This window comes from Ixodes scapularis, unplaced genomic scaffold (genome assembly GCF_016920785.2).
Source record: "Ixodes scapularis isolate PalLabHiFi unplaced genomic scaffold, ASM1692078v2 PGA_scaffold3__209_contigs__length_174095766, whole genome shotgun sequence".
In the NCBI taxonomy this organism is placed as follows: domain Eukaryota; kingdom Metazoa; phylum Arthropoda; class Arachnida; order Ixodida; family Ixodidae; genus Ixodes; species Ixodes scapularis.
The window spans coordinates 140,680,285-140,700,536 of record NW_024609868.1 but is presented as its reverse complement, the minus strand read 5'-3'; the positions used below and the strand labels follow the sequence as shown (position 1 = coordinate 140,700,536).

Genomic DNA, 20,252 nt, shown 5'->3' with positions numbered 1-20,252 from the left:
CCTGTGTTGCGGACTACGACGATCGATAACAGTTGCCGCAGCTCGCCCGCGTGAGTGTGGCTTCCGTTGTCGGGAGTTCGCTTCACTGTGCTCCTCCGGCCGAACCCATCGGTTGAAGTTCCGCGCGGCCGAGTAACGCGGATGTCGCAAACATGTCTCTGCGCCTTCTCGGTGCCAACCAGCGTACTTAGTACACAAGTACCGAAGTAGATGAAAAAGTACTCAAAATAAAATCTCCGGGGGAGCGGTAGCAGCAGACGTTTCGCTCTCCTAATCGGCAATGTACTCGACCAAAGCCGTCGCTGCGGTTGGCCGTCTGCGATTGGTCAAACGCTCACTATGACGCCTTGAGTATGATCTATTTTACTTCCATGAATGCAAACCTGAAGAATGTCAGGCTTCTAACTTTTACAGTGTTGGTTTCGGGACGTGGTGACTAAAGATTCCACCGCGCTTTTTGAGCACTCCATCGAACTCGTCACATGAAAGCAATAGTCATAATCGTGACGTCACAGATAGTAACTACAAGAAGTAGCCACCAAAACATCTCGTAATGAATGACACCTTGAGTGTATTATTCTGCGTTTATCAACATTAATTAGAAAATTGACAGGCTGTCCACTTCGACGGTGTTGACTAAATAATGTGATACCCCAAGCTTCCACGGCTGTATTTACACACACTATCGAACTGGCAAGAAGTTTAGTTTAGTTGAGTTTATTAGCTTTTGAAGGCACAATGGTGTGCAATATATGAGGGGGCAGAGCAATCATCATTAAACAGTGAGAGTTACCGAATAACAGTCTGGTTAATTATTAACAAAATACATACCGTGCACGAAATATAAAACACAAACATTAAATATACAGTAAATGCAACCGATTAATCGTTTTGAGCACTGAAGAACATTTTAGGTGTGTTCTGTAAGATCACTGAGTTCACCCTGATTAGTTTCAAGTACTATTGTTTCAGGGAGTTAATTTCCATTTTCAATGACTAAAAAAAGCGGGAAATTTTGAAATTGATTTGTTCTCGCGTATAGAGTGCTTACCTTTAGGTTGTATCCACGACAAAAATAATGAGGGCTTACAGTTATGGTATCTAAAAAAATAATGTAAGTAGTAGATTTGTTGAAAAATGACAAGACGTGCAAGTTTATTTCTTTCTTTCAATGGCCAAAAATCTAGATTAGATTTTATTGAAATTAAGCTTAACCTCCGTGAGCAGCAAGAGGATATGAATCGAGATGCTTTGTTTCGAACCTCTTTAAGTTTTGTGTTGAGATATGCTTGTTGTGGCCACAAAATGATGTTACTAGTCTAAATCAGATCTCAGTAAAGATTTATAAGCAGTTTGTTTAACACAATGTGGAGTAACGTATCGGTTTTGCTTAACATATCCTAAAGATTTACCAGCGCAATCTACCATTGCTGCAGAATGGGTTCCCACATTCCATTCCAATTCCATTCCGGTGAACTAGAGTTTTCGAAAATTTCCTTTATTTCAACTCTTAAGAATGAAGACACTGGGCTCATTCCCACTCCTGGAATGACAAACCTCTACAATTACATTTCTCTGATTTTTCAAGTGTGGAAAAATTTCTATTTACAGCTACAATCGATTTTATAAAAAAAAAGTGTGTAAAGCTTCTGACGTTATCAAACGCAAAGACAGCTGAAAAAGTGTCCAAACCGCTTCTTCAAAGCACTCATGCTAATTTTCTTCGCAAGTGGACCATATGCCTTCCCAAATACATAATGAGCACGTGGTTTGGTGGAAAATGTAATAAAAACCCAATGTTCGTGCGTATCGCAAAAATAAGCTATCTTGATCTCTGCTTCCTTTACTTGCTCTACAGCAGCGCTAGTGCGCTGTCAGAAGGGACGCCGCGTATACACCTTTGAAAGTAATATCATGACTTAACCTCGAACCCCGCCCCGATGTGAGGCGGACCTACTCTCTAGCCAGGACGTTCGCTGCTTGTCCGTACGATGCCGTCAAGCGTATATTGCTGAAGCATACACAATATACTAAAATTAGTTATAATACATACAGGTGTTTGCGACCACGAAGGAGCACAAGCAATGGAATAAAATATATATACCAGCAACGAGTCGGAAAAAAAAATAGTCCCAAAGCGCTTATGGCCATTGCACTCAAGGCGCAATGGCCACGCGAAAGAAGCCGCATGCCCATTGCATAAGCGATGGCTGCAGTCGCGGCGGCTCTGGCTTCCCCAAAGTGCTCGAACAAAGGCTGCGATAGGTGTAAAAATATTTCGAACCCTTAAAAATGGCCCCTCCTACAATATTTGATGCTACGATTCTGTGTGGATACCTCTTCCTGCGTTTCGAAACACTAAGCGCGTCGCTAATGCCTCGTTCACACTTGTGAACCGGCGGCTGGATCCGCAGGAATTCTGACGCCCGACGACGAAAGCAGGCAGATTTTCCGGCGGAGAGCAAGATCGCTCTGGGACCAATTTGGAACGCCGGAAAAACGTTTTTTCTCGCCGCAAGCCAAACAGAACGCACGGGGGAAGTCGCGCTTGCTGACGTCAGATCCCCGCTGACGAGCTGGCGGTAATGGCGACGAGACGCGCGAGGGCAAGGGGGAGGTTTGGGAGCTTTCGTCAGCTCTCGTCTGTTCCGGAAACTGCGAGACGCTCGCTCCGCGTACTCCGCAGGCGGCAACAAATGTGAACGGCCCGATCTTTCTTCGGTGATCGAATCTAGTCGGCGGCGAGTGCTTATTTCGCAAGTGTGAACGAGCCATAAGGCTGGCCGTCGGCGATACTGCAGACGTCGCCATTTTGTCCTCACGCAGCCCAGTGACGTGTCCCTGCCGGACCATAACATGGTGAAAACGTTACGCGCCGCCAGCATTGCTAAGAATGGCAGCGCACAGGAACCTTTCTTGCAAACGTGTATACCAAAATCTCTCTGCACAAAGACGAGAATATTAAACCGCTGAAGAAGTGTAATAGCTTAGGTAAAAGCGTAAAGGACTCTAACGCCATGTTATACAATCTGCTTTAAAAAGTAATCTTTTAGGTTTGCTGTACGATCATTGCAATTTTTTACCATATTCAATCTAAGGCTTTATTTGTGTTTCGCGCAAACATTAGAAGGTCGGCTGGCTTAAAGGCTACATGTTTTTCGCTCATGGTTACGACAGCCGCTTTGTCGCGTCTCGCGGCGCCGGGAACGACATCTTGTCCGAATACAACTTTTAGGGGCGAAGATCCTTAGGGTCTAGCCTTGTCCGTCCGTCCGTCCGTCCGTCCGGCTGGCCGGCGTCCGTGCTCACATAAAAAGAAAAAAAAAAATGTTTGCGCAGTCGACAGGATTCGAACCTGTGCATGCAGACCCCAATGGATTTCTAGTCCATCACCTTAACCACTCGGCCACGACTGCGGGACGAGTAGGGGGCTCTGAGATGTGGTAGTAACTCAAGAGCTGGGGTTTCTGTCATGGATGAAACGTTGCATGTAGCCGCTCAACGTCCATGCCGGAGAGGGCGTTGTGGTCAAATGCGTATATAATCGCGTTAAACTTTGCATGCATTGACTCAACGTTTATAGACGAGAGGGCGCTGGGGTCAAATGCTCAAATCCGTATATAACCACGTTCCATACCACACATTCTCCCTCTGACATTGACCGTTGGCTTAAGCGGTGGAGATGCGTTCCCACGGCTTCTAGCGGATCCAAGCTGATCCGCTAGAAGAACCACTGGCTCTGCAATTCACCGACCATAAAGCAGTAATAATGAAGTCTAAACGCAACCCGAAACTCAGCACTACCTATGAGCAATAAAAAAAATCAGCACCATCAGCACTACCTATGAACAATAAAGTCAGTATCATCAGCACCACTAGAGCTTCACCCCAATCAACATCATTCACCACGTGGAGATGTGTTCATTTTTTTGTTTTGTTTTAGTTTTGCTTGCTTCGCTGGTGGCGGGTAATTTTCACCCTCGAAGGAGCATAAACCAGTGAAAGAATGAAACCGTCTGTCACCTTGAGTGCGATTATGTTTTTTCAAGAGCCACTTTTACAGTGCTCTAGCAAATCGAGCCATCACCCGGTAGGTCCTAGATGAAGATCGACACAGCTAACATAAAAACCGAGCCCATATTATTCTCACTTCATTCCGCGCAAAACCATTCCCCTTTTCCCAGTGCTGCCGACATTCCCGGGGTCGTGAAAGTGCGGAAAGATTGCGGAATGATTCTAGCGCTGGAGTGGCAACTCCGTAACACTTCACTCCACTATGGTGCCTATATAAATATTCCAGGTAAGTTTGTCAGACATTTTTAACCTAAACAGTTGTAGCTTCTCACTTCTTCAAGATACAGCGTTCGGTCATATTACATGATTTTTCGCAGGATAACCAGGATTGCAGGATAACTAGGATCCCGTATGGTGACATCACAGCGAGACAAATCCCGGTTGTGTCGTCAAGAAAATGAACTTAAGAGGGTGCCACCGATACACCTAGGTGCTAAAAAACCTTCCGCCAAAGTGCCTTACCGCGAAATGCAATCTGGGAACACAGGTACACGGATTCCGCATGCTCGCCTTCTCTCTAAGAAGTCGAAGTCAAGAACAGAAATAAGGCGTTGATAAACACACGTGAAAAGTGACGTTCGTATTGATTTTTTGTTTTTAATATAGTTACTACTACACTCCCAGCATGCTCCTTGGTGCGTGGGAACTTCGCAAAAATGTATTGAAAACGCGGAAAATAGAAGTGATAAAAAAAAAAAAAAACTTTGCACACGCCTTGCAGTGGTGTGATTGAACCGAGACCTCTCGGTCTCGGTTGCAAGTGTGTGAGAAGCGCTGAACACGATACATCAATCTACCAGGAATACAGTTAAAAATGCATTTTTAGATACAGAATTGCAAAATACACTTAAAAATTGCATCATAATACAGAAATATATATGCAAAATCTCATTTGTAAATCCATTACGCCATATATTTGTATCGCAATACTGCCTGCCTCTGGTTGTGAGATACCTAAACAAAAGATGTTAAAACTGATTGTTTCCTGATTCCAAGGTGACATTAGCTTTGTCCAGATTAACTAGAAAATTTAAGAAAACTACAAATATCAGTGCAATACCGTGAGGGAATTTGCGACTTCCATTGGTGTTTTTTGTCTGCTTTCTATTCTTTCCGAGCGACTTCCGTCTTGTTGTGAATTAATATGCTTCACCTCTCTGGAACTGTGTTGGAGTAACTACGTCAAGTGTAACTGAGCGTGTTCATGTAAAGGCTCATTCGTGCATTGTTTAATCGTCATTTTCACCCGAATTATTTCTACAGTTACAAAATTATTTGCGACCTCTTAAAATTGGACACGTTGCACAGTAGGACCAAAAACACAATGAACAGGAATAAATAAACCTTTAATAGGAAGAACTTGTGTCCAAAACAAAAAGGAAATTCAAGATAACAACAGGGTTTCACGTGCGTCGAAGTCGGCGTAACAGCAGGATCGAACGGTGGGCGAGACTGACTCCGGCTCGCCACGCGGAGTACCTTTTGTAGGGGCGTGGGCCTCTGGAACATTCGGCCTAGAACGTTCGGTGCGTAGGACATTCGGGACTCGTTCAGACGAGAAAGTTCTCGAACTTGCGAGAACGACAAGTAGAAAGAATAAATAAGAGAACATTCCACTACCTGCAATCGAACCCAGATCTTCCTTCCGCACGACAGTCAAGCGCGATAACCACGCGACAGTCAAGCGCGTGGCGATAAAACTGGTTCATCAGCGCTACTAAGTCACGTCTACTTGCGCGTTCCTCGTAGGTATAGTAGACTTTATTATTTCTTTTAGCCATCTGATTTATATCACACAGCCCCCATGACACGCCTTCAATTGACTTATAATCATTTAGAATAAATTTGTGGAAATGTTAGCCAATATATATTTTTACCAAGATAAATCTAGAAAGTGTTGCCATCATTGATTTGTCAAAAAGTTTCATTTTTTATTGCGTCCGAACAATTATACTACTATCTGGCATTGATAAGTGAACCAGTAAGGAGGCGTCAAAGTGTTTGTCAGTCCCTAGAAATAAATAAATAAATTAATTAAAACCATACATACGAGCAACTCGACTGACCAATGCAGTCCTAGCTCTTTCTATGAAACAGGTTCTTAGCTGCTTCTGATGGATTCGTCCGCTCTTTGTTTACGTGTTTAATGTTTTTGTGCTTAGCAAATACAACGTCATTGCTCTGTAGAAAAGATCAGACGTAGATAAAGATTTTCTTTTTCTAAGGTCTAATTACATGCTCTTTACGGGGCATACGAAAAGCTCCTCGGATACACCAATTGTCTTGGTTCTAAGCAATTCAAACTAAAAATTGTGGGTCTACCTTTTTACAGACGACGAAGACAGCAAACCTCAGCGAATAATAGCTGGATTTATTTCCAGCGATTAAAAAAGCCCAGAGGGCGATTACACCAACTAAATGCAATGTACGCTTGGACAATGAGCATTTGCTAAGGCGAGGCTTTGCTAAAAAGATTGAAAAATAAAAATGCCTCAATCGGTACCGCCTCGACGGCACACCCGATTTAAAGCCAATTCAAATAAAAATGAATTGGATCGTATGATCAAGTGGGAATTTTCAGGAAAAGCCAATTGGAGTTAAGTGGGGATAAATGAAACCAACTATTGTAACAGCCAGTGGAACGGCCCGGGAAAACCAACCGGGACTAAAAGTACCCACGTGCTTGACTCACTGTTCAGCTCCGCTATTAAGACACGAGTGCGTCTCACAGCGGGTCCGACGGTCACTGAATGACAACCATGAACCACCCAGCCCCGTGGCAGTGATCACTTTTATATCCCTTGGCTCCCCTGGAGACCACCCCCGTAATACTGCGGGGTGACCAAGCCCGCCATGCTGCGGGGGCGTCTCCCTACCTGGGAAGATACGAGAGGCACCACCTTTATGACAGCCTTCCCCTTGTATGGATGCCTCGTCTCGGATCACCACGCAGCGTCACACGTACTGCGTCACACATCCCGGCTCACGTCATCCACTCCACGTCCTACTCCCCAGATGTCAACACGCTTCACGTCACACTTCCATCCCTTTTCAGTTCAGGTCGTCACACGTCATGCGTCCACACATCTGGGTTGTTCCACGTCATGCGGACTCGCGTCGTCCCCACGTCCCACGTCTCACGTCACACGCTGCGCTCCCCGCCCCAGGGACTCCGTCCTCCATTGGGGTAAGCTAGGGTTTCCAGGCCTTTTTTGTCCCACCCCCGTCCACATAAGGAACCCCAGTGCTAGGGTTCCCCATCCCAGGTGGGGGGGTATGGACAATGAGCAAGCGAAACGTCACACTCATTGCCTCCGAGAGGTGTTCAGGTTTAATCTTATTCTTCTTCATTGATTGAGATTTTTTTATTGCTTGCCATGACTCAATGCTTTCGTGTTTTGCAGGAGAGTAAACCGACGGGCGATTGTTGAAGTGTACATTTAGAAGAGATATGCTACCTTTTGTGAGAAAAGTGGCGTAACGGAAATTTTAGCGGCGAAATGAAGCTAATTCAGATCACTCCTGCCATTAAAAAAACAACAACAACAACAAAAAAAAAAAAAAACACACGAAAAAAAAGAAAACAATGTGAGTGGAGCATGGTGACCTTTTCAGCGACGAGGTACATCACCGAAGAAAATGGGCCCCCAATCTAGATTTACGTCATGGCCGATTGACTTGCCGCTTGTTTCTTTGATTCGCACGACACACGCCGATCTGCGAATCTCGAAATCGATCTGGTGGAGCATGAAGCCACCGCAGGGCTACTCGCGTAAGAGGGCCATCGAGGCTACGATCTCGCCTTCGAGAAGTCCTTCCCTGGTATGGCTGAAAAAATGCACAAACGTATGAAATTGAAACTGCCCAAGAGTGGCGTCACCGAATGCGCGGTTCACGTTGACGTCCGACACAATGATCGAAGGGAGGCTTCCGGACGGCGTTTTACCGGCAGTACAAAGTCTCCAGGAAGCAAAAACAACAATTAAAAACTATAACATCCACCAGAAAAAAAAAAAAAAAAAAACTGCACTTTCAGGGAATGATTGTTCTGGTTCGAGAGTTTATTTTGTGAACCAATAGTTTACCAAAAAGAATCGCGGACGCAAGGAAATAACGTCGTTGCCACCAGCCAATCCAAAACGTGGTTTGGGCTCAGCGCATGCGCATCGGCGACGACGCTCTTTTTTACGTTCGCAAAGCCTTTGAGGAGGCTATTCTAAAACTTGCCGAATTCCGTTTCATACCAAGGGCCCTAATCTCGACGCTCGGCCAAAAGGTCGGCGAGAAATCTGGCAGCCGTGGTTGGCCAACGCCGCACTTGACTCTGGCGCCGGCCAATCATGGCCGCCGAATTTCTCGCCGACTTTCTCGCCGAGTGTTCAGATTAGGGCCCCAAGTACTAGAGCAGCCGAGGCTCCAATCGGATGGAGCTAATTAGGCATCGGCCAAAGGGTATCGTGACGTCGCTCGCCGTGTTTGAGCGTTTGCTATCGCTCGCCACTCCTATCGGGCACGGAGAAAAGCGCAGGAGCATGCTGCATTCACTGCGCCTGACTTGATGAGACGCTGATAGAAAACGCGCAAAGACAACTAGCGCTGCGACACTTCTGCTGCTGCTCGATTCGCTTCGACGGGTCGTAACAACGTCCGCGCTCGGAGTTGTGAAACGGAACATACGTGGTACCAGAACTAAGATCATGTGACGGGCTAGTTTGTTATACACTACACAATTAAAGGTAGTGGTAATGACGAGGACAAGTAGAAGACACAGACACGGACAAGAGCTGACTCACAGCAGATTTTTAGGGAAGAATCAAAGGAAGGTAAAGCAGAAGTGCAAGGACACATACGAAATGAGAAAAAAGACGAACCAAGACAAAAGAATGCCACACTTATATTTCCAATCGATTTTGTTTTATATACTTTTTGTTTAATTAGTGTAAAGCTTCAATTTTTCACCCCGCTTCTTGTTTATTTCTTAATTTTGAAATCGAAGATAATTGCTGCTTTCATTCGTCTTAATCAGTCTCCTTTCCCATTTTGTATATGCCCTTGCACTTCTGCTTTATCTTACTTTGATTCTTCACTAAATATCAGTTGTGAGTCTGCGCTTCTCTGTGTCTGTGTCTTTCACTTGGCGTCGTCCTGGACAAATCCTTCGGGTGCTCGAACGATGTGTACGACCACTTGCTGTTTCTGAAAGATCCGAGACTCTCGCCATCCAAGCGCGTCTCCGTTCGAGTTCAAAAGTTCCCCGGGAAATCTGTAATCCCGAGGCCTGCGCGACACTTACGTCTTTCTCACAAACGATTCGAATGCTGCGCCAGTCTTCTGGGAGCTAATCTTCTAAAGTAGATATTTTAAAGACGCAGCAGAAAGCGCTACTCAGCACACCTCACTTCGTCTGGTATCTTCGACGTTGTTTTAGAAAAGAATGGTTAATCGCGAGTATATGTTACTGAAACAAACACCGCCGAAGCAGTCTTAGAGTTTTGTATTACGTAATAAAATATCTACATTTCACATTCTTCTTCCACTACGCTCTAACATGTTTGTATTTAATTATATTATGTCATTTCGAAATTGGTTTATGGTGGCGAGACCTTGTCTCGATATTTTCACGAACGTCATCCCATTCTTGCCAAGGGCCAAACTCAAAAAAACATCACAACAGAAATCACGTAGATATATACACGGTTTGTATAGTCGACAGCAGCGCAGAAAGAATCTTGACGTCCAAACCATGCAGACTGGGCAAAATAATCCCGGTGACTCCAGTAACAAATATTTGTTTAGAAGAACTCCAAGTTTTTTCTTACGTTTGAAATTTATTCGTGTAATGTATGTCCACCCACAAGCAGGTATGCACCACTCACACTATAAATACACACTAGAGCATCGTGTCCCATGCAAGAGTTCTTAATTTATCGGTGGAGCCGCAGGTTGCGTAAATTCTCCTGCGGATTGTTGCACTCTGAGCTGTCCTTCTGAATTCATTTCTAGGTCGTTACTACTGCTCGTACACTTTCTTATCTCAGATATAGTACATTATAATAGGACGTTAGAATAGTTCCGTAATCATGGCGAAGGGCAAAACCACGCCTTGAGCTGGGTCGCTTTCCTTGGGCGTTAAGAAATCACTTATGTGAGAGATGCGATCGCCGGATGTCCCCATCACTAGCTGCCTTCCCGGATTGCCATGGGGAAGACTTCCGCGTCTACTACTTTTATTTTATTAGACGTTCACATATCTACAAGAGAAATATGGCACCTTACATTATCTTATAATCGATCAACTTTGCTAATAAAGCATGTGCTTTTGCTAACCGCAGCAGTTGTGATTGCACAACATACCGCTGACTTAAAACGCTTTGTTTCTAGCTATACCGAGAATATCTGCTTTCAGGTAGTATCCGCGCAAACTTATAAAAATGCGCCAAATAGTGAGATACATTTATGTTAATATTTTCTGTCATCGCGTATACAATAGCATAAAGGTCTGCATAACTATTACTTTTATTTAAGTGGCGCAGGCAGTATGTTCACCCGCGTCTCATTTGCACACCATACATATCATGTTATTTATGTGCAGGGTGTCCCAAAAAAAAACAATTACAAGGTTTCTTCACATCAAAAATGAAGTACACATCGCGGAACGCTTGTTCTCCACGCAGATGTAGCGCTAGAGGTTCGAATCAGATGCCAAAGTTTGAGCACTAGCCATTATCTTATTCCAAAGTTATGTGGTTGTTTTAAAGTTTCAATCGGAAAAAAGCGGCCGTCAGCGCTCTCTAATACAAGAACCTCTACGGTGCCAGTAAGCGAAAACAGGCGAAACTGAGCCCCATTTTCCGATTGAAAATATTAGAAAATCACTTATCTTTCGAATAAGATAAGAATTATTGTCGAAACTTTGGCATCTGGCTCGGGCATTTATCGCTAAAATTGGGCTGCAAATGAGTGTACGGGAATGCATATTTAATTCTTGTGGTTACAAAAAAATTGTTTTAGGAGGATGATGTGCTGGTGCGGCAATATGAGCGGGAACCCAGCTGCGTTCTAGCCGAGGCAGAAGACATACGGGTACCCCCGGGTAGGTTAAGATGTTAAAACTTAAAAGTGAGGCGGAACCAACTGCCACATTTCCTTTTGTCTCGGCGTGGCGGGCCCTTTTAGAGCTTAGCACACTGACCGTACCTTTCGGCTTTCACTGATGCGGGCTGTGCATCACCTGTTTGTTTTTCGCACATTCTTTGTTGCTTTTCGATATCACCGTAGCGTATAGTAGTATCAGAATTATGCTTTTGCGTTGAGTAACCCGCAAGACTGCATCATCGCTGATGCTTATGGTCTGGCACATATCACTTTTACTACGATACACAAAAAAATGTTTTCCACATGCAAGGCTAGGAGTGTCGATTGGGTTGAAAAAGACGTATTCATTGCGCTGCACTCCAAGCGTCCTTAGATATAGTAATTGTAAAGCAAGCGGAAAATGATAGGGCGCCAAGTGTCGTCTTGTGGCAAAAGCAGAAGGCCGTGCTTTGTTGTCGCACACGTTTTTTTCTTCCGATGGGGGTTTTCGGCAGAGGGGAAAACGTATATTCCGGGGATGGACATCTCCACACGCGGCACCTCGTCCGGGGCATTCACTTCGAGGATGGGAAGGGTGCCTTGTTTGGCAACGGGTCTTAGAAATATATTACTTTGGGCATCTGATGTCGGATTGTCATTTTAATTGAAATGATGCTACGTGGGGTATTACTTGAAAGCAGATAGCTGAATGTTTGTACACTCAAGAAGAGAAGCGGGAAGAAAGCTCGCTGGCCATATAAGGCTATGAAAGAGTGCGCTGCATCGGCCTACCTCCTGTTTCGAATGCTTCGCCATCCACGCCCGATGCTGATGAGTACAGATCGAATATATATTTGATCTTTCACATACGTATATGCATTAAGGCGTTCTCGTATGCCATAAACTAGAAAATTATTTTGCGCATAATATTGTTTTTGTGACAGCTTTTACTATCGTGAACCAATATTTGGAATCGAATATTGTAACTTATTTGTATCATATCTCAGATCTTGTCAACGTCAGAACTTTGATTTTCTTACTCAAACCAAACAAGTTATCGATACTTGTTCGATTGTTTCAATCAGCCGCGCTTTGACTAAACGTTAGCCTCCTGCGACGTGCACAGTTAGTCTAAAAATACGTAAAGGGTGATTTCATCTCAAATCGGGCAAGAAATAGGGTGGTTCATCAGAAAACTTAGAAAAAGATACATGCTAGTGGAAAATGTGTGACCGCACAAAAATTGCAAATTAGAAATACGGAAATTTATTGGTGCTTGAGTTTTAGGCTTTGAAATGGGGAAGGTAGGTCTTACGATATTTGCAGTTTCACGGGTGACACATTTCGAGTCTCGCATCGTTCATATTCTTTTTTTTTTCATAACAGTTATAACCTTTTTTTTACTACTGTAAGACTTTTTATAGAAGGGTTGAATATCTCTAGAAGTGTGCTTTAAATGTAATTTTGGGAAATACGTGTTCTTGAATCTTGCAGCTTTGACAATTATGGGCCAAGTTTGAATCGAGCTAGTTTTTCATGTTGAATTGTTTAAGGCATAAAAAACATTTGAAATTAAAGCTTGTATATATACCTATTTCAAAATGATAATATCGTTTTTATGTATAGTTTATAAAGAAATAACAATACTGTAAACTTGAGAAGCAAAACTAAAAGCATAAAAATCAACATCATGCTACAATAAAACGTTTATTTTACCTTTTTTCATTTTTTATATAAAAAGCTTTTTTTTATGTGTTTAAGTATACAATAAAAATGTTCTCACATATATGGTTTCGTGATATTTAGCAGTGAGCTTGAAAACAATATATATTTATCCCTCCATTCTAATATGAAAAGATATGGGCCGTTTTGAAATCTTTGACGTAAATATTATGTATATAAGGACCTTAGCATTTGTGATATTTAAGCTCATGTACCATGTAGTAAAAATGATGCGTGACAGGCATGTTATGATAATTTAAACAAAAAATGTATGCATATGTCCAGTTTACTTATAAAATCTCAAGATACACTTTTCCTCATATAAACTTACTGAAACCTTTGTTTATTTATTTAACAAGTATAAAATTAAGTTCTAAAAGCGTTTATGTCAGGCAATTAATTCCCTGACATTAGCGTTCTTTTTTTTTAAACCTGGCCATTATATTGGCCAGGCCATTATATTGGCTGATTCGATTTTCAAATTTAGAATCTCGAAAAGCTTGAGACGAAGAGTATGAACTTTACTGCGCCTAATATAACATATTAAAAAAAAAAGAACGATCGATTTAATCGGCCACGTTGAGACATGGCCATATCAAGCATGCCCACTATTCAGAAATGTTGTCACGTTCCTTACTGATGATTATAATACGTAACACACAACAACAAAAAACAACATAAAAATTCAGGAAGTCCAGTATTTATATTTAAACTGGGTCAGATATTAAATCCTTCAATTTAGGTCCCAGATAATTTCAAGTCCACAAGCTCGTCAATTCCGTTCCTGTGCAACTCTAGCTTATACCAAGACTTGATAACTGTCCTTGTAATAATTTATATGTGTAGTTTTGTGTCACAACTGAGGCGTTAAATGTGTATGTGAATGTGATTTTCAGTTTTCTTCGCTGTTTTTGAATTTCCTCCTTAATATTTTTTTTAATTTCTAACAAAGTTTCAAAACAGGTTTTGAAGGCAGTTTCTCTTCTTCGTGTATGTGCAGACAAATGTTCTACTTGTTAAGTGTTTTAGCGAAACCATTAACTGTCTCCTGGAGTTAAGCCGGAGGCTCTGTCTGTAACCGTCTGTAGCAGAAAAACGGCACCCACAAGCGGAATTCCCATTGGCCGCAACTTGTCAGATTAGATGCTTCGTCAGAGAAGCCGGCTTGGCACTCAAGGGCAAAGCCCTCAGAAGTAAAACACGAAGAGAAGCACAGCAACGCAGGTGCATCTTCACGGAAGCCGTGGAGCCGGAGGGGCCGCCGCGCCTGCGCAGTGGGGGGCACGATGTCACCGCCGGAGCTCCGTGTGCAAAAGGAAGACGTGGCGCGCTGCTCGTAGGAATGCGCTGCGTGTAGGAATGTTACGGCATTCCTACACGTAAGCAGTCTTAAGTGTCTCTGCCGAATCGTTTTTAATCTTCATATCTAATTTTTTTTAAATACTTTGCTGATAAGTTTGGTAAATATTAATATGGTGTTAACTTTTATGATGTTTTAATGCACAGAGATTAGATGATAGATTCAAAGCCTCTCATTCAAATTCGTGTTCAAAATGCAAAATCAAACTGTCATGAAACGCTTTGTGGCAATCAGACAGCAAGGCCCACAATGTATTCATTGTTTTATCTAGAGACGTGAACTTAAATTAGTAGAAAAGAAATGAAAGGCAAGATGCAGCATAAGTCTTAAAGATAATGTTTACAAGTAAGATCTGGACGTACATAACAAATAGTTTTTGTTCCATCTAGTACATACTTTTAGTCATGGTATTTATTTAAAAATATAGTAACAAGACCGAACAATGTGCACCCTTTTGCATTTTAAAGGTAGTATGTGCAATTTATGCCTGATAACGTGCTAACCTTACCGTGCTTGAATGTAATATAAAATTTTACGAGTGTCCGTTCCAAACAAGCAAGAAGTATGCACGTTTAATCTAGAGCCTGCAATTTCCTTCAGATTACCTTTCACTATATAAAGTGCGACCTACGTTTCAGTGGCATACAGCGCGTACATCGCAACATTATTAGAGCTAGCAAGACACGGAATGTGACACACATATTCTGTAAGAACATTTTGTGCCATTGTAGCAATAATATACGCTATAAAGGTATGAAATCTAGGTGTTTCATCTGGTCTCAAGCTAAGGGTGCTAAAATAACTGAATGATGCACATTCCGATAGTTATTGAGACCTCTCGTTTAAATAGACAGTGAATTCTTGATCTCGAACAAAATTTATTCCAGAGAGTAAGCTTAGGTGAACTTAAGCTTAGTAAGCTTAAGTACCCCATGTCAATGTAACTACGCCGGAGATGAAAAAAGTCACGAAATAATATTTATTTAGTTATAATTATTCGGAAACCACCATTCGCAATGACACCACTATTGGTCACAATATACGATTCTTTATTACTATTTAATATTTTTTCCGGGCCAAGGAACAAGTTCTGAACGTCGGTGATTGTGCCACATAAATTGTGAGACTCACAGCAAGTATGAGTAGGACAGAATTGCTATAGAAAACATTGAGCTTGTATAATGAATCACATCATATTTGTTTTCTGCACCCCTCCGCCTCCTTTCCCGAATATTTACGTGGTAGCAATAGCCACGCCTCATTCATTTTCTACCATCCTCTCAAAGTTTCTCAGGTACGTTAATTGCCAAGCGATTTCAAACGGTCGAGTGTAAGAAGGCAGTAAAAAAAATCAAATCCCGCTGACCTTCGCTTGTTCCACGAGAAGCCCTATTCACGCTGAACCGAAGACCCGAAAAAGAGGAGCGCGGCAGCCTGTGACGTTGACACGGCGCGCGTTCATCGGTCGTCGTGAGCCCTCAAAACACGGCCCCCCATCGCGATGACATGACCGCAAGCAAGATGGCGCTCTGAAAAGCACGTGGGTCGTTTCGCCGCTTTAAATTGATGGACGGCCCGGGGGAGCACAATCCCTTCGGAGCGCGTTCACGCATCGGGGATCGCCGTTACGAGCTACCGCTCCGAATCGAAGACGCAGCCCATTGAGACAGCCTTCCGGACACTCGAACGGGAAGAGACGTCTGCCCGTAGAGCGAAAAGCGGCAATGCGGGTTCTCGGCGGCTCTTTTTTTGCAGAGCCGCGCGGCCCGCAGTTCTGGTAGATTTCAGGGGTTGCCAAACCGGACATGAGGGGGTTTCATGGACGTGACAACGGGTTGGATTGAGCGGGCGTAAACTAATTAGGCACAGAACGGCAACAAGGGTAGCACCAAAACAATGACGACACCGAACGATCAACCGCGACGGCGACACTGACAGGTCTCTTTTTTTGAGACAGCGAGTGCCACCCCCACGACATCGACGCGGTAATAAAGCAAGTCCTCACCTCGTCGTCGTAGATCGGGTAGGGATCCGTCATGGGGAGGACTCAACCGACGTGCCCGTGAAGCAGGCTCCGGCCTAGACAGCCACGAAAGCAAGGCACGAGCGCGCCTACATCGTCCGTCGGACACGGTCAGCGGCACTCCGAGGGTCGGACGAAGCTTCGCTCGGCAGACAAGGACGACTCGCGGTTCATTCCCAGGTCGTCCCTCTGGCGGGGGGTCTCGGACGGAGTGGCGGACCGTCGGAGGTGCCCTTAGGACCGGACGGAGGTCGGCGGCGTCCAGGCTGGGGCGACCGAGCTGGCGGCCATGGGGACTCCGGTTCCGGACTCTGACATTTTCGGGGACCGAGGGCAAGCGCCCAGGGTTCCGCCACGGCGCACGCGCGCCCCGCCAATCGATGGGGCGCCGGGCATCGGGACGACTCCGGCTCTCCGGTGAACGGACGACGGGCGCGAACCCCAGAGAGCGCCCGGCGGAGCCTCTATTTTAGGAGGGTCCCGTATCTGTTTCGGACGCGGTCTCGGGCACGCGCCGAGGGGCGAGGGGCTCCTCTGTCCGAACGGCTTGCTTCGGGAATGCATCCTTCTCCCTTTCCCGAGCTGGGGTTACAGACCCATGTCACGGCGAAAAGGGCCGACGGTGTCGGTTACGCGCTCGCTTTTCTTTGGGGCGAACAGCGCGGTGGCGAGAAAATTCGAGAAGCTCGCCCTTTTGTGGCTCGAGGAGGAGGATTGGGTTTCGCGCCTGGAACAATAAAACTTGTGCGAAGTTACGGACACTGGCACCACCTGCCGCTTATGTCAATCTGCGGGGAGTGTGGTTCGATGAGATGAAATAATTATGTAGATGTATTCGTGTTTTTATTAAAATGTGGTGTATATTTAATGTTAGAGGAGTCTACAACCAATGTGCGATTTGCACTTTAAACTCCCCAGTACAGCGTTTCACCTGTTCCACTTTATAACACACTTGGCAAGTTGTATAGACAATAGACCAATCTCACCAGCCAGCTTGGCTACGCCACCGCTGCCGCAATGCATCGAGGGAACTTTAGTCTTTTTGCACGTGCGACAACCTCGCCGGAGCTCTTCGCGTGTAGAGCACGAGAAGGCACGAGCCCTCGCGTGCACGGCCGTCTAGCTCCTGTGAACTAAATTTATGGCGGCTTTACGCATGCGCCCAACGCTTAGTGAGATCGGTCTATTGCAAGCATAGCTCCCTGACTGGAGCCCCATGCGTGCAAGTACGTGAAGCTTGCGCGTGAGCATAGCTTTGGGAAGCTTGCGATTGCACGGGCTTGTCCTCCCGAGCAGAGACATGGCTGCGGCCGGTCGCCCTGCTTCCCGTTGCTCTCGGGCAGGTGGCGCGAGCCCGTCCGCAAGGCGCGACCATCTTAAGGCCGGTTCAGACACTTGCGTTTGAGTGCGTTTGACTGCGTTGCGTCGAGTGCGGAAAGCTAGTCACCGGCACATCTGTGCTTCGTATGAAGCGTGGAATCCAATCCAAGGAATCATCTTGGCACGCGATATAAGCAGCAGGGATGTCCTGGTTTCTCGCTGCCGCAACGCAGTCAAACGCAGTCAAACGCAACTGTCTGAACCAGGCTTTATGCTGGCTGCACCATTTACGCGATACGTCCATAAAAGCGGCGCTGTAATGTCTTATTACGCACGTGCAACGTTTGAATACAAACATCTGTTAGCATGAGTAGATGCGCAGTAACAAAATCTATAAACAGTCATGAGCCATACGACTCTATGAAGGTGGATGACCAGCGAAGATGTTTAGCACACGACACAGACGTGACACAGAATTTTGAGCAAAGGTATGAAGACATTTATGCACGATCTTCATCGGCGGTCTTTGCCGCGCGCCACCACTGCTGACATTCAATTGCCGTTCCCGCCGTTGCTCTTCGTAGGCGCGTTGCTGTTCGCGAGTCCGGACTATACCCGGCCTCCGCATAATGACGAGAGAACAGAAGTCAAATTGTAAATGGATTCCAATGCTTGAAAGAGTAAAACATCGAGGACGAGGACGGAAACAGGACTTCCTGCATTGAGGAACAGAACATAGAATGGCACAAACCATAAAACCGCCCCCACCCCCAAAGGGTTCAACGTTCTCGGAGAAGGAAAGGAGAAAATTGTTAAAAGGAAACGGACTTTACTATAAATATAAAAGTGTAAAAAGCGTTGGCGTCACGACGACGTATCAATAATCTACTTATCTCTGGTGCAAGTAATTCGAATTTTGTCTTTGTCAATGAAAATGCAGAAGATTTTTGATAGTCCCACAGGGAAATGTACCATATAAAAGTTTAAAAAGCACTAGCGTCACGACGAGGAGTCAGTAATCTAGTCATTTCTGGTCTATAAGGAGAATGGAGAACGGCAACTTGTCTTTCTGGTTTTTTATATACATACGCGTGGACGACTATCGCATCCCCGAGGAGCCGGGGGAAACTAGACAGGCGTGACGGGACCGCCCCCCGGCGGAAAGTAGACACGCGCGACGGTACCGCCACCCCGGGAGAGCGGAAGGAAACTAGGCGACGCGATCGCTTGGAACGACGACAAAGATACAAAGGGCACTGCGAGTTTTTGCTGGCGCTCATGAAAAATCCATGGAGCCCTAGCCTTAAGCAGCTTAGCTGTAAAAAGGATTATGCAGCTAGCGGCCTCAGCGTCCCATAAAACGTTTATTTCCGCTTTATTATTCATATTCCTTTCTTTCAGAGACTCCATGAGTACGCATATTTCACTTTACGTGATAGCGAAGCCGAAGCCAGTTGCAAAAGCTTGTTCCCCTGAACGATGTTCGCACCGCACGAGCACGTGTGCGTGGCAGCGCACCGAAAGTTCGGAGCTCGGTCTTATTGTGGTTGTTGTATTGTGAATTACGACAAAGGGGGAAATGCCCGTGCGTAAATATAATTCTCCCATGATGGGGGAAAGACTCGCACGGACGGTGAAGGAACGCGTTAAAGAGGAGAGGTGGTGGGTGAGTGAGAAAGGTTTTGGCAATGCGTGTAAGGGACTTTTAATAACTAACTACATTGGTTTGTTGTTGTAGCCTCTGCTACGCTGTCACTTAGAATAGAACTGAGTACGGAAAAACAGCAGTGGGAAATCGTAATGACGGATGTTTGAAGAGCGAGCCACAAATATTATATTTTGTTCACCTGAAGCGGTGCTTGGATCTTGAGAGCTACGGGCCTATCGCGGTGCTAAGGTATTAATTGACGTTCTGCAAAAGCGCTTCATTTAGCCCCGCACCCGCGCAGGGTGCAGGTTGAAGGCACGTTTGTACTTGTGCCTGCTAGTTACTGAGTGCTGAACTCTGCAACGGGATTTGGTTAAAGATAGCTCAGAGATTACCAGGTAGTCTCGAACCAAGAACAGATCACGGATTAGCCAGGGTATTTATTCTCGCTAAGGTTTTTATTTGTACAGGACATACGAGAGCCCAAATACCCTGAACACAGTAGACCCTTTCCGATATTCAGTCTGCTCACTTTGATCACTATCATCACCATCTGAGGAATGACATAGTATCGTACTAATGTGGCGGCCTTCTGGTTCCTGAATATGGAAGAAGTTAAAGATCCTCTGTAGAAGATGATGCTATAGGCCTATACGTTCGAGACGTTTGGTACGATGCGACGCAGGTGTTGGATACAAGAGCATGCGTAAGCGTTCCTTTCTAACTCGGGTCCAGTCGGTCTTTTGGCGGCACATCATAATTGGGATTACAGTCCTCTTGATGTTTAGCATTTTTATCGCAGTTTCGAAGTTGGTCGCTGCTTCGCCCTTACCGGTTCTATATTTGTCACCATCGAAACTGAGATATCCAAAAATATTTTTGACTGCTGTTGACTAGCGAAAGGGATGATGCCCGGCAAAGGTACTACAAAGTGCAGGTAGATTACCCTCACTTGTACAGAAAAAAGGTAAACTGTTACTTGAGCCACCATATGACACTGAATTTCAAACAGAGTCTATTGGCAGCTCAAA

General features: G+C 44.8%; 1 protein-coding gene across 2 annotated transcripts in view; it reads right to left on the bottom strand.

Moving 5' to 3' along the window:
• Positions 1 to 16,647, bottom strand: part of LOC8043509 (inactive dipeptidyl peptidase 10) — a 546,782-nt gene extending 530,135 nt beyond the window's left edge. The window contains exon 1 of one of the 2 annotated variants that reach the window (XM_040505110.1): positions 16,236 to 16,647. In XM_040505110.1, the coding sequence (XP_040361044.1) occupies positions 16,236 to 16,268 (33 nt within the window). In that variant the 5' untranslated portion in view covers positions 16,269 to 16,647. The remainder of the gene's footprint in view (positions 1 to 16,235) is intronic. The other variant, XM_040222260.1, reaches the window with a different exon arrangement.
• Positions 16,648 to 20,252: the final 3,605 nt, after the last annotated feature.